This window comes from Schistocerca cancellata, chromosome 7 (assembly GCF_023864275.1).
Source record: "Schistocerca cancellata isolate TAMUIC-IGC-003103 chromosome 7, iqSchCanc2.1, whole genome shotgun sequence".
NCBI classification, from domain to species: Eukaryota; Metazoa; Arthropoda; class Insecta; order Orthoptera; family Acrididae; genus Schistocerca; species Schistocerca cancellata.
Window position 1 is genome coordinate 73,859,012 of NC_064632.1, and position 15,504 is coordinate 73,874,515.

Below are 15,504 nucleotides of genomic sequence, written 5' to 3' on the forward strand. Positions count from 1 at the left end.
AGTACCCTGAATGACCATCGTCTGCTAGCATGTCGGCGACCTGGGAGGTCCCATTCTTCCAGAAATTTGAAGAGCCACAGCGGTTAGTTGTAGAATTTTGGAACACGTATTGTGTTCGAGTATAATGACTTTTCTGGAGACGAGAAATCTACTCTGTAGGAATCAGCATGGGTTTCGAAAAAGACGGTCATGTGAAACCCAGCTCGCGCTATTCGTCCACGAGACTCACAAGGCCATAGACACGGGATCACAGGTAGATGCCGTGTTTCTTGACTTCCGCTAGGCGTTCGATACAGTTCCCCATAGTCGTTTAATGAACAAAGTAAGAGCATATGGACTATCAGACCAATTGTGTGATTGGATTGAGGAGTTCCTAGATAACAGGACGCAGCATGTTATTCTCAATGGAGAGAAGTCTTCCGAAGTAAGAGTAATTTCAGGTGTGCCGCAGGGGAGTGTCATAGGACCGTTGCTATTCACAATATACATAAATGACCTGGTGGATGACATCGGAAGTTCACTGAGGCTTTTTGCAGATGATGCTGTGGTGTATCGAGAGGTTGTAACAATGGAAAATTGTACTGAAATGCAGGAGGATCTGCAGCGAATTGACGCATGGTGCAGGGAATGGCAACTAAATCTCAATGTAGACAAGTGTAATGTGCTGCGAATACACAGAAAGATAGATCCTTTATCATTTAGCTTCAAAATAGCAGGTCAGCAACTGGAAGCAGTTAATACCACAAATTATTTGGGAGTACGCATTAGGAGTGATTTAAAATGGAATGATCATATAATGTTGATCGTCGGTAAAGCAGATGCCAGACTGAGATTCATTGGAAGAATCCTAAGGAAATGCAATCCGAAAACAAAGGAAGTAGGTTACAGTACGCTTGTTCGCCTACTGCTTGAGTACTGCTCAGCAGTGTGGGATCCGTACCAGATAGGGTTGATTTGACAAGACATAGAGAAGATCCAACGGAGAGCAGCGCGCTTCGTTACAGGATCATTTAGTAATCGCGAAAGCGTTACGGAGATGATAGATAAACTCCAGTGGAAGACTCTGCAGGAGAGACGCTCAGTAGCTCGGTACGGGCTTTTGTCAAAGTTTCGAGAACATACCTTCACAGAAGAGTCAAGCAGTATATTGCTCCCTCCGACGTATATCTCGCGAAGAGACCATGAGGATAAAATCAGAGAGATTAGAGCCCACACAGAGGCATACCGACAATCCTTCTTTCCACGAACAATACGAGACTGGAATAGAAGGGAGAACCGATAGAGGTACTGAAGGTACCCTCCGCCACACACCGTCAGGTGGCTTGCGGAGTATGGATGTAGATGTAGATGTAGAGGTGTTACCCCCTAGCATCATGGTGTGGAGAGCCGTCGCCTATGACTTCAGAATACGGATGCTGGTGGAAGGCAACTCTGGTGGCATAAGGGTATGTCACTGACATTCTGTGTCCTCATATGTTACTTGTCATGCAACAATGCCACGGTGTCATACTCCGACAGGTCAGTGCTCGTCCGCACACGGTACGTGTCTCTGAACTATTTGCTTGATGACAAGGTTATCCCGTGGCAGATCTTCATCCTACAGTACATGTATAGGACCGCCGCAGACGTCAATTCCGGCATAGAGCCGATATTCAGGGTATCAATTCCAGATACCGCAGATGTGCGTTAGATTTCTACAGGAGAGGATAAAATAGATTTATGTCACCTTTCCCACCATAATCAGTGCATGCAACCTGGCTAGAGGGTGTGCGACGTGATGCTGACAAGTGACCTCACACTGCCAAGTATTTTATTAATTTGACTGGATATTGTAATTACTGAAGCAACGTTACTCACTCTCTCAGGCCGTAACGTTTCGTCTCTTTTTCTCCTCCCCCTCTGGATGCTAAACTTTTCTTGTCAGGGGGTGTACTTCTACACTCGCTGCAATTCATAGGTCTTTTCTTCTCTCTCTCTGCGATAACTATTTGTTACCAGACGTGAGGAAACGGGCTGGTGGACGAAGTACTCGTAGAACTCATATAAATGGCAAATTTTGCAGTCTAGCGAAAGAGTATACACTTAATCATACTTTAGTTGAGAATACTCTCTGCCTAATGTCTCTTCGATGACTACACCGGAAGCGCCAACTCGTGCGTTTCGCTCATTGACGTTTACGATCTTCTATTCTGGACCTGAAACTGAAGAACGTCGACAGTTGTCTTACCTTTTTATTTCATTTTTTTTTAATTTTTTATTTAGACGTCAAGTTCCGTAGGACTAAGTTAACGAGCAAATCTACAAGGTTATGAAACGTGTCAGTACACGAAATTACAACATAAAAGTAATGACAGATAAGAATAAAATGTTTAATGAACCCGAAAATGTCAGTCCGTGAGTTTAAGTAAACGCTATCAACAATACAGCAAGAATCAGTTACCTTTTAAAGGAACTCCTCGACAGAATAGAAATATTGACCCGTTAGGAAACTCTTCAGTTTCGATTTGAAAGCGAGTGTATTACTGCTAAGATTTTTTAATTCGAGTGGTAGCTTATTGAAAATGGATGTAGCAGTATACTGCACGCCTTTCTGCACAAGAGGTGCAGGTTTGATTTCTGCCGATTTCTGCCAAGTATTAACCGAGTAAAAGCTGTTTATTCTTGGGTATAAGCTAATACTGTTAATAAGAAATGACAGTAAGGAATATATATATTGAGATGCCAATGTCAAAACACCCAGACTCGTGAATAGGGGTCGACAAGAGGTTCGTGGACTTACACAACCTATTGCCCGAACCGCCAGTTTCCGAGCCAAAAATATCCTTTTAGAATGGAAAGAGCTACCCCAAAATATAATACCATACAACATAAGAGAATGAAAATAAGCAAAGTCGACTAATTTTCGTGTCGAACGATCAATCACTTGAGATACCGTTCGAATAGTGAAAATGGTAGCATTCAGTCTTTGAACAAGATCCTGAACGTGGGCTTTCCACGACAGTTTACTATCTATCTGAACACCTAGAAATTCTAACTGTTCACTAATCATACGACCCTTCTGTGAAATTAAAACGTCAGGTTTTATTGAACTATGTGTTAGAAACTGTAAAAATTGAGTCTTACTCTGATTTAGCGTTAGTTTATTTTCTACAAGCCATGAACTGCACTATCTGAAACCGAGGCAGTGTTGCACACAACATCCTTTACTACCAAGCTAGTGTCATCAGAAAACAGAAATATCTTAGAGTTACCTGCAATTCTACAGGGCATATCATTTATATAAATAAGGAACAGGCGTAGCCCCCAACACTGATCTCCGGGGCACCCCCCACTTGACGGTACCCCACTCAGACCCCACATCACAGCCATTCTCAGCATTGTGAATAATGACTTTTGCTGTCTGTTGCTAAAGTAAGAGGTGAACCAATTGTTAGCTACTCCCCGTATTCCGTAATAGTCCAACATCTGGAGCAATATATTATGATCAACACAATCAGATGCCTTAGTTAAATCAAAAAATATGCCTAGCGTTCGAAACCTTTTTTTAACCTATCCAGTACCTCACATAGAAAAGATAATATAGCATTTTCAGTTGTTAAGCGACTTCTAAAGCCGAACTGTACATTTGATAGCAAATCGTGTGACATAAAATTATCAATTATCCTTACATACACAGCCTTTTCAATAATTTACGAAACACTGATGACATAGAAATAGGTCTAAAATTGCCTACATTATCCCTTTCTCCCTTTTTATAAAGCGGTACTCAGTAGTACTCAGTAGTAAACTACTGAGTACTTTAATCGTTCAGGAAACTGACCATTCCTAAAGGTAAAGTTACACATATGGCTAAATACAGGGCTAACATGTGCAGCACAGTACTTTAATATTCTGCCAGGCTCTCCATTATAACCATAAGAGTACTTAGTGTTCAGTGATTTAATTATTAACTCAATCTCCCCCTTGTCTGTACCACAGAGTAGTATTTCAGACACCAAGCTCGGAAAGGCATTTGCCAATATAGTTATATGATTCCCTGTAGACACTAAATTTTTATTTCATTCACCAGCAGTGCTCAGGAAATGATTTTTAAATGCTATACACGTACCTGATTTATCAGTAACATAAATAGTTTTACTAGGAGTTGACTTTCTGTCGTCGACCTTGTGCTGCTGATCAGACACTTCCTTCACAACCCCTCTGTATATTTAGTTATATTCTCTCAAGGTTTACCTACTAGTACAACTTAGGAACCTCGTTTCCGCTACTTTATGTGCGTTTCCCTATTTTTCTTTTTTGCTGAGTGCTTAATTTTTCACTACCATACATCCACAGCATGTAATGCATGTTCCCAATATACCTTTCTTCTTAAAGTTATTCTTTCCACATACCTGCTTAAACTAAGTTTGTAATCCATATTTTTCTATTCATATTCCAGATAAGGTATACAGGACAGCAGTGTCACCCTCTGGGCATTCTGCAGCACAACACTGTCGAAATTTCGTTCTTCGCAGTGTCCTACATAAAAGTAGCCAAATTACGAAACTGCGATCTTACACATTATAAACAAGTAGTTTTACCAGTCGGAGACAACAAGGATGTCTTCAACTAAATTTTGTAAGACTGTGAACTCCTCTCTCTCTCTATGAAAAGATAAATGTCTACTATACGATTTGCTTATCGATTACCATCTTTGATCTAACTCTGATTTTTAGAAATTCTGAGGTTATCGGGAGGCAAGGAAATGTCAGCCAATGACATGTGTATCAAGTGACATTTGACGCAAACTATTATCTTTTCTTAGCACGATAGATTTCGGAAATAGCTGAATCGAAGAAAAGGCGAAGAAAACAAGAGGCTGTTGACCCTCCAGTTTAACTCTGTTCGGTGTCCGCATATAATTTCCTCCTAGATGACAGAGTTCGGTATCTAAATCTGCAGCACTGTTGACTATATCCACAAACTCAGTCAAATACAAGCATACATCTAAGTTTTGGACATCGCACCAGTCAGCGATATAAAAGGTATCAGCCGCTTCTGGCATAAACATTTAACCCGTAATAATTTTTGAAACGATCTTTTTTAAATTGCCATGTCACGGCTCATTGAACTAAGCTTGAGAAGGTCGTTTCCTGCAAAAGACTGTATTTTAGCACATGTCAACCTTTAAACATCTTCTGATACGGATACATTATATATTGGATTACAAAACAGCATGAAATGCTACGCGGTCCGAAGAGATACCTTATAGTAAAGCTACTCTGGCACAGTGTGAAACAGAAAATGATATAGCGTCAGAAGCGGCGCTCTCTTTTCTGTGAGAATATCCTAACCAGAGGTTCGTAAACATCAGCTGCTATCGGAGTCATTTTGCCTCCGTGACAGGTTATTTACTACAGTCACTGTTGCTACGAATATAGCACTACATACAGGATGTTTCAAAAATGACCGGTATATTTGAAACGGCAATAAAAACTAAACGAGCAGCGATAGAAATACACAGTTTGTTGCAATATGCTTGGGACAACAGTACATTTTCAGGCAGACAAACTTTCGAAATTACATTAGTTACAATTTTCAACAACAGATGGCGCTGCGGTCTGGGAAACTCTATAGTACGATATTTTCCACATATCCATCATGCGTAGCAATAATATGGCGTAGTCTCTGAATGAAATTACCCGAAACCTTTGACAACGTGCCTGGCGGAATGGCTTCACATGCAGATGAGATGTACTGCTTCAGCTGTTCAATTGTTTCTGGATTCTGGCGGTACACCTGGTCTTTCAAGTGTCCCCACAGAAAGAAGTCACAGGGGTTCATGTCTGGCGAATAGGGAGGCCAATCCACGCCGCCTCCTGTGTGTTTCGGATAGCCCAAAGCAATCACACGATCATCGAAATATTCATTCAGGAAATTAAAGACGTCGGCCGTGCGATGTGGCCGGGCACCATCTTGCATAAACCACGAGGTGTTCGCAGTGTCGTCTAAGGCAGTTTGTACCGCTACAAATTCACGAAGAATGTCCAGATAGCGTGATGCAGTAATCGTTTCGGATCTGAAAAAGGGACCAATGATTCCTTTGGAAGAAATGGCGGCCCAGACCAGTACCTTTTGAGGATGCAGGGACGATGGGACTGCAACATGGGGCTTTTCGGTTCCCCATATGCGCCAGTTCTGTTTATTGACGAAGCCGTCCAGGTAAAAATAAGCTTCGTCAGTAAACCAAATGCTGCCCACATGCATATCGCCGTCAGCAATCCTGTGCACTATATCGTTAGCGAATGTCTCTCGTGCAGCAATGGTAGCGGCGCTGAGGGGTTGCCGCGTTTGAATTTTGTATGGATAGAGGTGTAAACTCTGGCGCATGAGACGATACGTGGACGTTGGCGTCATTTGGACCGCAGCTGCAACACGGCGAACGGAAACCCGAGGCCGCTGTTGGATCACCTGCTGCACTAGCTGCGCGTTGCCCTCTGTGGTTGCCGTATTCGGTCGCCCTACCTTTCCAGCACGTTCATCCATCACGTTCCCAGTCCGTTGAAATTTTTCAAACAGATCCTTTATTATATCGCTTTTCGGTCCTTTGGTTACATTAAACCTCCGTTGAAAACTTCGTCTTGTTGCAACAACACTGTGTTCTAGGCGGTGGAATTCCAACACCAGAAAAATCCTCTGTTCTAAGGAATAAACCATGTTGTCTACAGCACACTTGCACGTTGTGAACAGCACACGCTTACATCAGAAAAACGACGTACAGAATGGCGCACCCACAGACTGCGTTGTCTTCTATATCTTTCACATCACTTGCAGCGCCATCTGTTGTTGAAAATTGTAACTACTGTAATTTCGAAAGTTTGTCCGCCTGAAAATGTACTGTTGTCCCAAGCATATTGCAACAAACGGTGTATTTCTATCGCTGCTCGTTTAGTTTTTATTGCCGTTTCAAATATACCGGTCATTTTTGAAGGGCACTATACGGGGCACGGCTGAAGGTCTAGGCTTTCCCTTACAATGGTCTCGATTCCTCGTTGCCTCATTGTCCCTGCTGCGAGCATTAGGTGCTGAATTTAGAGGACTACGATTTACGGATGTAGACAGTGTGTGTATGGATGTCTCGGCCGGTCTGCGCGGTGTGCACAGATAGCCGAAGATGTTGAGGAGACCGTTCGTGATAAGCGGAAAATTCGGCCTCCAGTCCTGACCGGCACAAATCTTCATATGTTACTGCTGGGTAGTAGACCTATACCTAATACAGCTCATACGAAGAAAGTCGCAGTGAGAGAATTAATTTCGAATTTATTTCGTATAGCTCTGGATCGTAAACATTCTCTTGGACTCACAGGTGGAACGAGGAAGAAACGACTTTCTCTATATTTCCGTTTGGGCCACGATTTCTCTTATCTTTCTTGCTTTTGTACGGCGTGTTGGTAATGACTGTAGGATCTCTCTGCAGTCTGTCGCAGTAGTCTTCACTCTGAACATTCTCAAAATTCGTAAACATCTCACTGTTTAGGTTCACAGTCAAGTCAAACTTTTTAAAAGACATCATAGTTGCCACTGATTGTATAAATTACTTATTTTTACTATTGTATATCAAGCGGTGTACTGCAAAAGACTGTGTTTTATCATATATCAAATTTTAAACATCTTCTGACATGTAGAGATGTCATCGGCGTGTCTTTAAACATTTTAAAAGAATAGTGGTTTGTTGAAATTAACGTTATGGATGATAAAAGGCTCAGATAGGACGACAAAGTGTGTACAAGTCAGAAGTTTTTTAAAGTTTGACACTTGTTGGAGCACAGTATTTTACAATGTACCACTTGAAAAAACCTCAAGGCCTAAGCTGCTATAGTGAAAATAAATTATGAAAATTAAAGTAAATAATTTTTACAGTCGGCGGCGACTGCGATGTCTTTTAAAAAGTTTCTCAATAGTGTTTCACGAAAAGAACTCCAGGGACTCCTATTTGAGTCTTGTATATTTCACTCACGTGTTGATCGAACCCACCTCTGAAATAACTACTACCACACCTCTACATTGCTTTCACGCCTTCTTTTAATCAGAGCTGGTGAGGATCCAAACACCCGAGCAGTACTCTTGAATGAGTCGTAGAAGGGTTCTGTACGCAGTCTTCTTTACATATGCATGAAATGTATTCGCTGTTGCGAACATGGACCACCATTAGCTGTATAATGGAATCACAATGAAATTTATGCCTGGCGTGAATCGAAGCGAGCATCCATTACGTATATTCCCGCACAGCGGAGACATGTCAGTTGAAAGTCGCTTGGCTGGTGTCTGCAGATAGATCAGTACTGCAGTGCCTGCGTTGTTCTGAAGTACGATGCAACATTTCTTCGGCCATGCCACTCTCCTTCCGTACAACCAACATAACGTGTTCATTCCATTTCATGTCGCAAGCTAGAAACGTGGCCCTAGGGCCAAACTCAACCTCTACATAGACTTAAAGGGGTTAACGGAAAGAAGTCAATTATGTATCATTCTGCCAGATTATGTCAAACGTCATGTAGATAACCTGGTGAAGTTTAAAACGGAATTAAAGAACATTTTGTTGGGCTCTTCCTTTCACGCTACTGGAAGGTAGCTGTTAGATTATTTTATAATTAGAATTAATACTGTAATACAGAAGCATTTCGTGATGTTACAAAATTTCGTTGAGCTGCACGCAAGATACGTTAAATGTTCATCTTTGACTTTTTCCGCACCCCACAAACCACTCTCTGGAAGATCGATGCTATATGACTAATGCAGTGTCATAAAGTGATTACGGGTTTGGCTTCTAGTCATCTTCACATATTTCCGGCTTGGTTACACACGCGTCAAGTACATCGCTTCAACATAAATGTCCTACATGGATACTGCAATTAACCTGATTATGCTGAAGACAAACCCCAACGGCCGAAACCGGTATGCATCTGTCTCATAACAGAACCGCGAATTTAATAATAAATCAGGTATATACTCCCGTTTTTGCTGTATATCTCGATAGAAATTATTTATAACCTTATAATGCATAGTGGCAGCGGTGGTGATTACAGAAAACTTCACAAATGTTAGACATTTTAGTAGATGTGGTACTGTCTACACTTTGCTAGAAATGGAACAGCATCGAGATATTTATGAAAGTGTTTAAGGTGAGATGAGTCAAGTAAGTACCTGAGACCAATATCGTAGCGTTCAGAATTACATTTTACCATCACCCAAAATACACATCCTCTTGATTCAACACTAAATGCTTTCCACTGGTTTTTAGTGTGTAATGGCCCAGTAATGTCAGTTACTATCGCCATTTAGCTGTGTGTAGAAAATATCATATAAGAGCCTAGTAAAACATGGTACTGAGCATGTGGCTATTTTGATATTTAATATGATAGATGTTTTGATGTGGTATTTCGTACATTTTCCATAATTAGGATACTTTCAAGGATATGTCGGATCTTTACACATCTTATCTATCGCTATCAGTTTAGTAAACATATTCGTGTACGAGACGGAATATCAAATGCATAGTGTGATGACGAATGAAAAATCATCGACTGCTGTCAGAAAATGGAATTTCTGTAACTTCATTGAATGCAAAGTTCTAAAACTAACAATAAAAATAATTAATTACGTTAATAGAATGTTTCAGAACGGAAGGGCCTATTTACAGAGGAGGACAAAGCACGAGCCGTGCCGCCGAACTAAATCGCCTCTAAATTGAAGTGATTCCTTACCATAACTACAAGAATCAAATTCAACAGAATCAAATGCAACAACAGATAGACACAAGCAAGAACTTAAATTTCCAAAAAAGTGTCTCTAAGCACTATGGGACCTAGCAAAAAAAAAATGTTCAAATGTGTGTGTAATCTTATGGAACTTAACTGCTAAGGTCATCAGTCCCTAAGCTTACACACTACTTAACCTAAATTACCCTAAGGACAAACACACACACACCCATGCCCGAGGGAGGACTCGAACCTCCGAGGGACCAGCCGCACAGTCCATGGCTGCAGGGCCTTAGACCGCTCGGCCGGACTTAAAATATGGGGTCATCAGTCCCCTACACTTCGAGCTATTTAAACCTAACTAACCTAAGGACATCACACACATCCATGCCCGAGGCAGGATTCGAACCTGCAACCGTAGCAGCAGCGAGGTTCCGGACTGAAGCGCCTAGAGCAGCTCGGCCACAGCGGCCGGCCAGTTAAATTTCTAGTTCAGTTTCACGGGGAAGTGTAGGCCATTACAGAAGAAGCACTGCTCGTATTGGGAACGATGTTCTTTAAACCAGTACAGCTTCACACGACGCATGGGTGGAGAGGCGAAGGAGAGATTAAGCAGTCGCGTAACAAATTTGGGGCTTCGCAGCTGTCGTACGGGGCTGTGGTAGATAAGGCGCTGACTTCACTTGTCCTTCATAGCTCTCACAATGTACTAATTCAGAACAAAATAACTCTAACATTTAGAAATATGGGTAAACAGCTTTCAACATAATAAAAAGCTGCACGTTTTGAAGAGAACAGTAGGAAAAAAAAATCTATTTGACTCACCCGTAGATATATGAGGTAGTAGCGTGAGAGGCGAAGATTGAGGAATTCGAATGAACAGGAAGGGAATAAAACGGCACTACATGGTGAATTATCAGGAACAGAATACACTGAGTAGAAAGATGTCTACATCTCACATACCATGCTGCAGTTCTAATAGTCGAAGATACTTAATACGAGGCAATCTTTGAGAACAATCTGACATAAAACTGTAGCCTATCCCACATATACTCAATCTGTATATATAGAATTTCGGTGAAGGTACCAAGGAGAAATTTCTAAGATCAGTTCAGGAGCTGGGGGAAGAAATAACAACTTTTGAAGTTTGATGCACTACCATCACAGACCCGAATGACTTGGTAGCTCCGTTGAAAGAAATGGACAATGTCTTGAAAAAAAGGTTACAACACGAATATTAAAAATGGTAAAAACTCCGTGGTAAGACTACCGAGGGCAAATCTGTGGTGTAGCAGAAGACAATCTAATCCCTCAAAAGGGCAGTCAGAATGATATGTCGTGTCACTTCGTGAATGTCATTTAGACTCTTGTCCAAGCGTCTTGGAATACTAACGTAGCCATCCCTGCACGGATACTCCTTAGCGGAATGTGTGGTTAAAAATGTGGAGTCACTTGAAAGGAACTTCATACTTCGCTCAGTGAACACAAGACGGAAAAGCAGTCCACGTCTTGATAAAACCTCTGTAACCAACGGACAGGTAGGTGCGTGTGATTCTACACATTACAAACATCACAATAGACTTCCAGCAAAACTGAAAAATTTTAATGATGAGCTCTCGTTTTTTAAAACTGAAGTTGCCGCACATATGCTTTGAAGTTTCTCGAGGCAAATTAGATGCTTGCAGTGTAACTCATTTTTGTTGTATTTGCTGTTATAACTATCTTTTTCTATTTGTAAGTTTTACATTCTTATTTTCTGGATTTTGAATTTTTTTTGTTTCAGATTTCTCTGGTAACTCTCCATGGTCACGTTTTCCGAATGACCAGACAAATTAAATAAATGATAACTAAATTCGCCTTTGTTGGAGACTGTGTTCAAAAATCAAAACTAGCATCTTCTGAGATGACTGACAGAAAATATTGCCAAATTATACATCCATAACTCTCACGGTATGTAGAGAATTCTGGCTTCGTGAACAGCAATATTTCAGATTTAAATCTAAATTTGATTTGACCCTCACTCAGGCAAGTAGCTACATAGGAGAACACAAACTACATGTAACACTACATACGGTTTATCCCATTGAAGTTACAAAGTAACAGTATTTCAGATTATAGAACTAAGAATAACACACCTGCATACATTTCCATGACATCATACTACGTGATGTTAACAGCAGTACTCCTGGAAGGTAATTGTTATTTCGTGCAGGATGTTCAACATCTGCTCACAACCGAAGATAGCTGATTACGTCTTCAATTTACGGAACGAAATAACATACATTTAAACATCTGAGTTCTTATTGATACCAGCTGTCTAAACCACTGAGGCAAAAACACTTTCATTTAAGTTACCACGTTTCCACAGTATCGTTCCGCAGGAATGAAACCAGTGGTCCAGTCCAGTGGCGGATGTCAAAAATAGAGAAGCGATCTCCATCAGTAACCTCTAAACTACGCTATCATCAATTCCAGCGGTTAGATAAAATGTAAACAAAAATAATAATAATTCTCCTTTGAAACTATAGCTCAAAAGTTTCTGAAGCAGATTTTGGTACCCAACACCGACCTGCAATTAGCACAAATAGTTCCCAGCATGATTTATAATTCGAACTGCAGTAATTAACTAGTTTTTCATAGACGAACGCTGCAGCTGCAATTGCTAGGACTGTCACTTCCCGCTAATACCATTCTGTGCTTGTGTGTCAGAAGTACAAAGGAAGAAGTGGTAAATTTCCTCAATCTTCTACAGTGTTCGTATTGATGTCAGATGACGCTGTCAATATCTCATGGTTACAGATTTTTTCCGAATCTGGCATGCAAATGGGAAGGGATGTAGAATTTAACGTAGGATAGATCTCGAGGTCAATATATATATATATATATATATATATATATAGTTCACAGTAGTTTATATAAAAGATTGGGATGGAAAACTACCGTATCCTTCTCAAAGGAATCATCCCGAACTTCACGTTAGGAAAGCCGCAAAAAATTTGCATTTGACATGAATACAGTACTGTGCTACATAGGGGCACATGAAACACATGTTTTGAATCGACTCAAGTTTCCGAAAATGGAGCTCTGTATGAAGATGAAAATCGAGATACTATATCCTAACATACTGTCAATATCGGGGTCATTAGAGCTCAGACTTACACTCGACAAGTAAGGAAAAATAGTCCCCCATGTCACTGTGTACGGAACAACTACCAAAACTGTGAAAACTGAAATCGTTATGATCAGACGAGGGTTTGAACCACTAACGACTATGAATCCAGTGCCGTCACCATTCTGTAGCGTCGCCCTTCTGCGTGACGTGTATGTGACGTCACAGGTAACTGTGCCCTATACTAGTAGTACTCTGGATTAAAAGCCTACATCATATCACATTAAAAAAAGGTTTATGAATTTGACTCATTTGAGATATCCGAAAGTTCGAAATATATTCCTCAACTTTGCTCAGAAACTTATACGAATTTCGACACTGAAAAGTAAAAACTGCGAGGCAAACAGGAAAATGTTGAGAACGTTTTTAAATTTTTGCGCAATCCGTAAGATACCAATGGTAGTCCAAAAGCTGGTATCTGTCCAGCGCCTCGCAGATGTGTAGTTCCCAAGAAAGAGATTTATGGTGCTAACAACGATGGCAACATTTATGATACTCGCATAGCCTCATGTAACAGATGAACACATCTATTATAAGGGAAAAAATAATTTCATATAACAGTTATTCGACAATTATAGAGCTTTCTTATAGCTGATGAACTCTAAATAGGCATGAGGGAATAAATTAAAACAAAATATTTGTAAAATATTGAAGTCCATGTGAGCTCATATATCCAGCTTCGTAAAGCCATCAACTATGCGTATTACGAAATTTCGTGAATGCTTAGATGACGAAATAGGAATTTTATTCAGATACAGCTGGGTATTCTTATCGTAAATACTCCGAAAATGAGATACATTTACTGAGTCCGTGTTAAAAACTATAATTAAGAGTCACACATTATATATGAGCAAATGAAACATTAAGTTAGCCTTGAAGCTGCAAATGAATAAATAAATAAATAAAACAAACCTTTCCATGGGAAATAAGCGCTGGATCACTTAACGATATTCATTTTTAATATGTATTAATGCATAATTAGATAAAACTAATTCACATATAAAAAAAAGATATCTCTTCGTTTGAAATAGAGTACTTTACCATTTAACGAGAACCAATGTATGAATTTCCAATTGTAATAATGACAAACATCGATTTTTATTATGTAATTTACGTTGCCACTATTATGTTCCGTCGAAGATATGCAACTTGGTAGGGGTGCTGCGTAATATATGCGAATAGGTTGCAAACGTTTAATTGTTCAATGGATATAAAAGTGACACCATTGCCGTGTTACTTTCATACACATAAGTACCAGTTTAAAACTTCTTGATATTTGTTAAATTTCTAAGTAATGGAGAAATTGATGGTGCTATGTTTCCATAGGACGGTTTACGTTAGAATTTAGTGCGCCAGTCTCGAAAATTGGTCTAACGGAGAAGAGGGGTGACCTCCTTTGTTTGTAGTTTCAACATAAATAAAGACGATGTAAGAAACATTTTTTTCACAGTTTCCCAAGAAGCAAGACATAATAATGTGTGCCATTGTATAAGTTGGCTGATGTACTGGACGGAGAGCTTACCTTGACAGCTAAAGATTGTCGCAATTATCAGCGTAACAAATCGGAGACCACTGTATTCCATGTCTGTCAAAGCAACTGAACGGCTATCTCGTGGCGTAGGGAGTGCTTCTAATGTGAATCACATTTGAGAAAGTATTAGTTGTCTGACATTCCCCGACTCACGAAGAAGACACTTTCGCAAGCCCATACAAGTATTACAAGTAAACTATTTGTCCACGTGTGTGTTGGCCAGGCAGGGATAAAGTCTCGTGCGTACACCTGGGGAAGAGTCCCACTCAGAGCTTGACCTGTTCGGGAACTCGGGTTACGACTCGTCGTACCGGCAGAGCGAGGGAGCTGCGCTGCGCGACTGGGCTCCAGCCGGCATGTCACGCGTTCGCGCCTAGCAGGTGGACAGCCACAGCGTCGCAGCAGCGCGCGTCTGTGCAGAGCGGGGCGCGGAGACACACTGGGGCAGGAGGCGTCGCAGCCACGCTTGGGCCCGCGCGCCTCCGGCTCCCGGCATGCACCGCGGCGCGTCGCGCATGCGCCCCTCGGCTAACTGGCCGGTTTTAATAGCGTGGGGGTGACATCCACCGCTAGCTGTCATAGCTCCGGAGGGAGCTTCTGATGCTGGCCTCTCGTTTCCAAAGGAGGAGCGAAAAACCACAGACAGTCTGACGGGGAGAGTACGGCGAGTTTCGCAATACTACAGTCAGATTTAAAGTACGATCTGATTTAAAGTAGCTGACATCAGACGTTTAATGTCCAAAGCTGCGACACTGTCGCGACAGCTAGTGTTCACAGGTAGCTGCTATAGACAATTATCGCTTTACAGTCACTATTTCCTACAAGTATCACGTAAAAAATCTGAAATTCACCGAGTCTATAGACCTCTATGGTGTCTCTGAGTAGGTCTAAAATCAGTTGTTAAATGGAATTAGGCGCTAAGTAACTTTTTAATATATTAAATTTTGTCATTCGGTGAAGAACTTCCAACTTTATTGTCGTCAATTACCAAACTACACCCAAAGTTCAATGTCACATTGCTTTCGCAAAGCATAAGTTTCGAGAAACTTCCGTTTTTAATGAAAAGT

The 15,504-nt window shown here is 40.9% G+C and overlaps 1 protein-coding gene across 1 annotated transcript in view; it reads right to left on the reverse strand.

Annotated features, from left to right (window-relative positions):
- The window catches only part of LOC126092649 (uncharacterized), a 739,947-nt gene extending 725,099 nt beyond the window's left edge, over positions 1–14,848 (reverse strand). The window contains exon 1 of the mRNA XM_049908371.1: positions 14,429–14,848. Coding sequence (XP_049764328.1) covers positions 14,429–14,489 — 61 coding nt within the window. The 5' untranslated portion in view covers positions 14,490–14,848. The remainder of the gene's footprint in view (positions 1–14,428) is intronic.
- Positions 14,849–15,504: the final 656 nt, after the last annotated feature.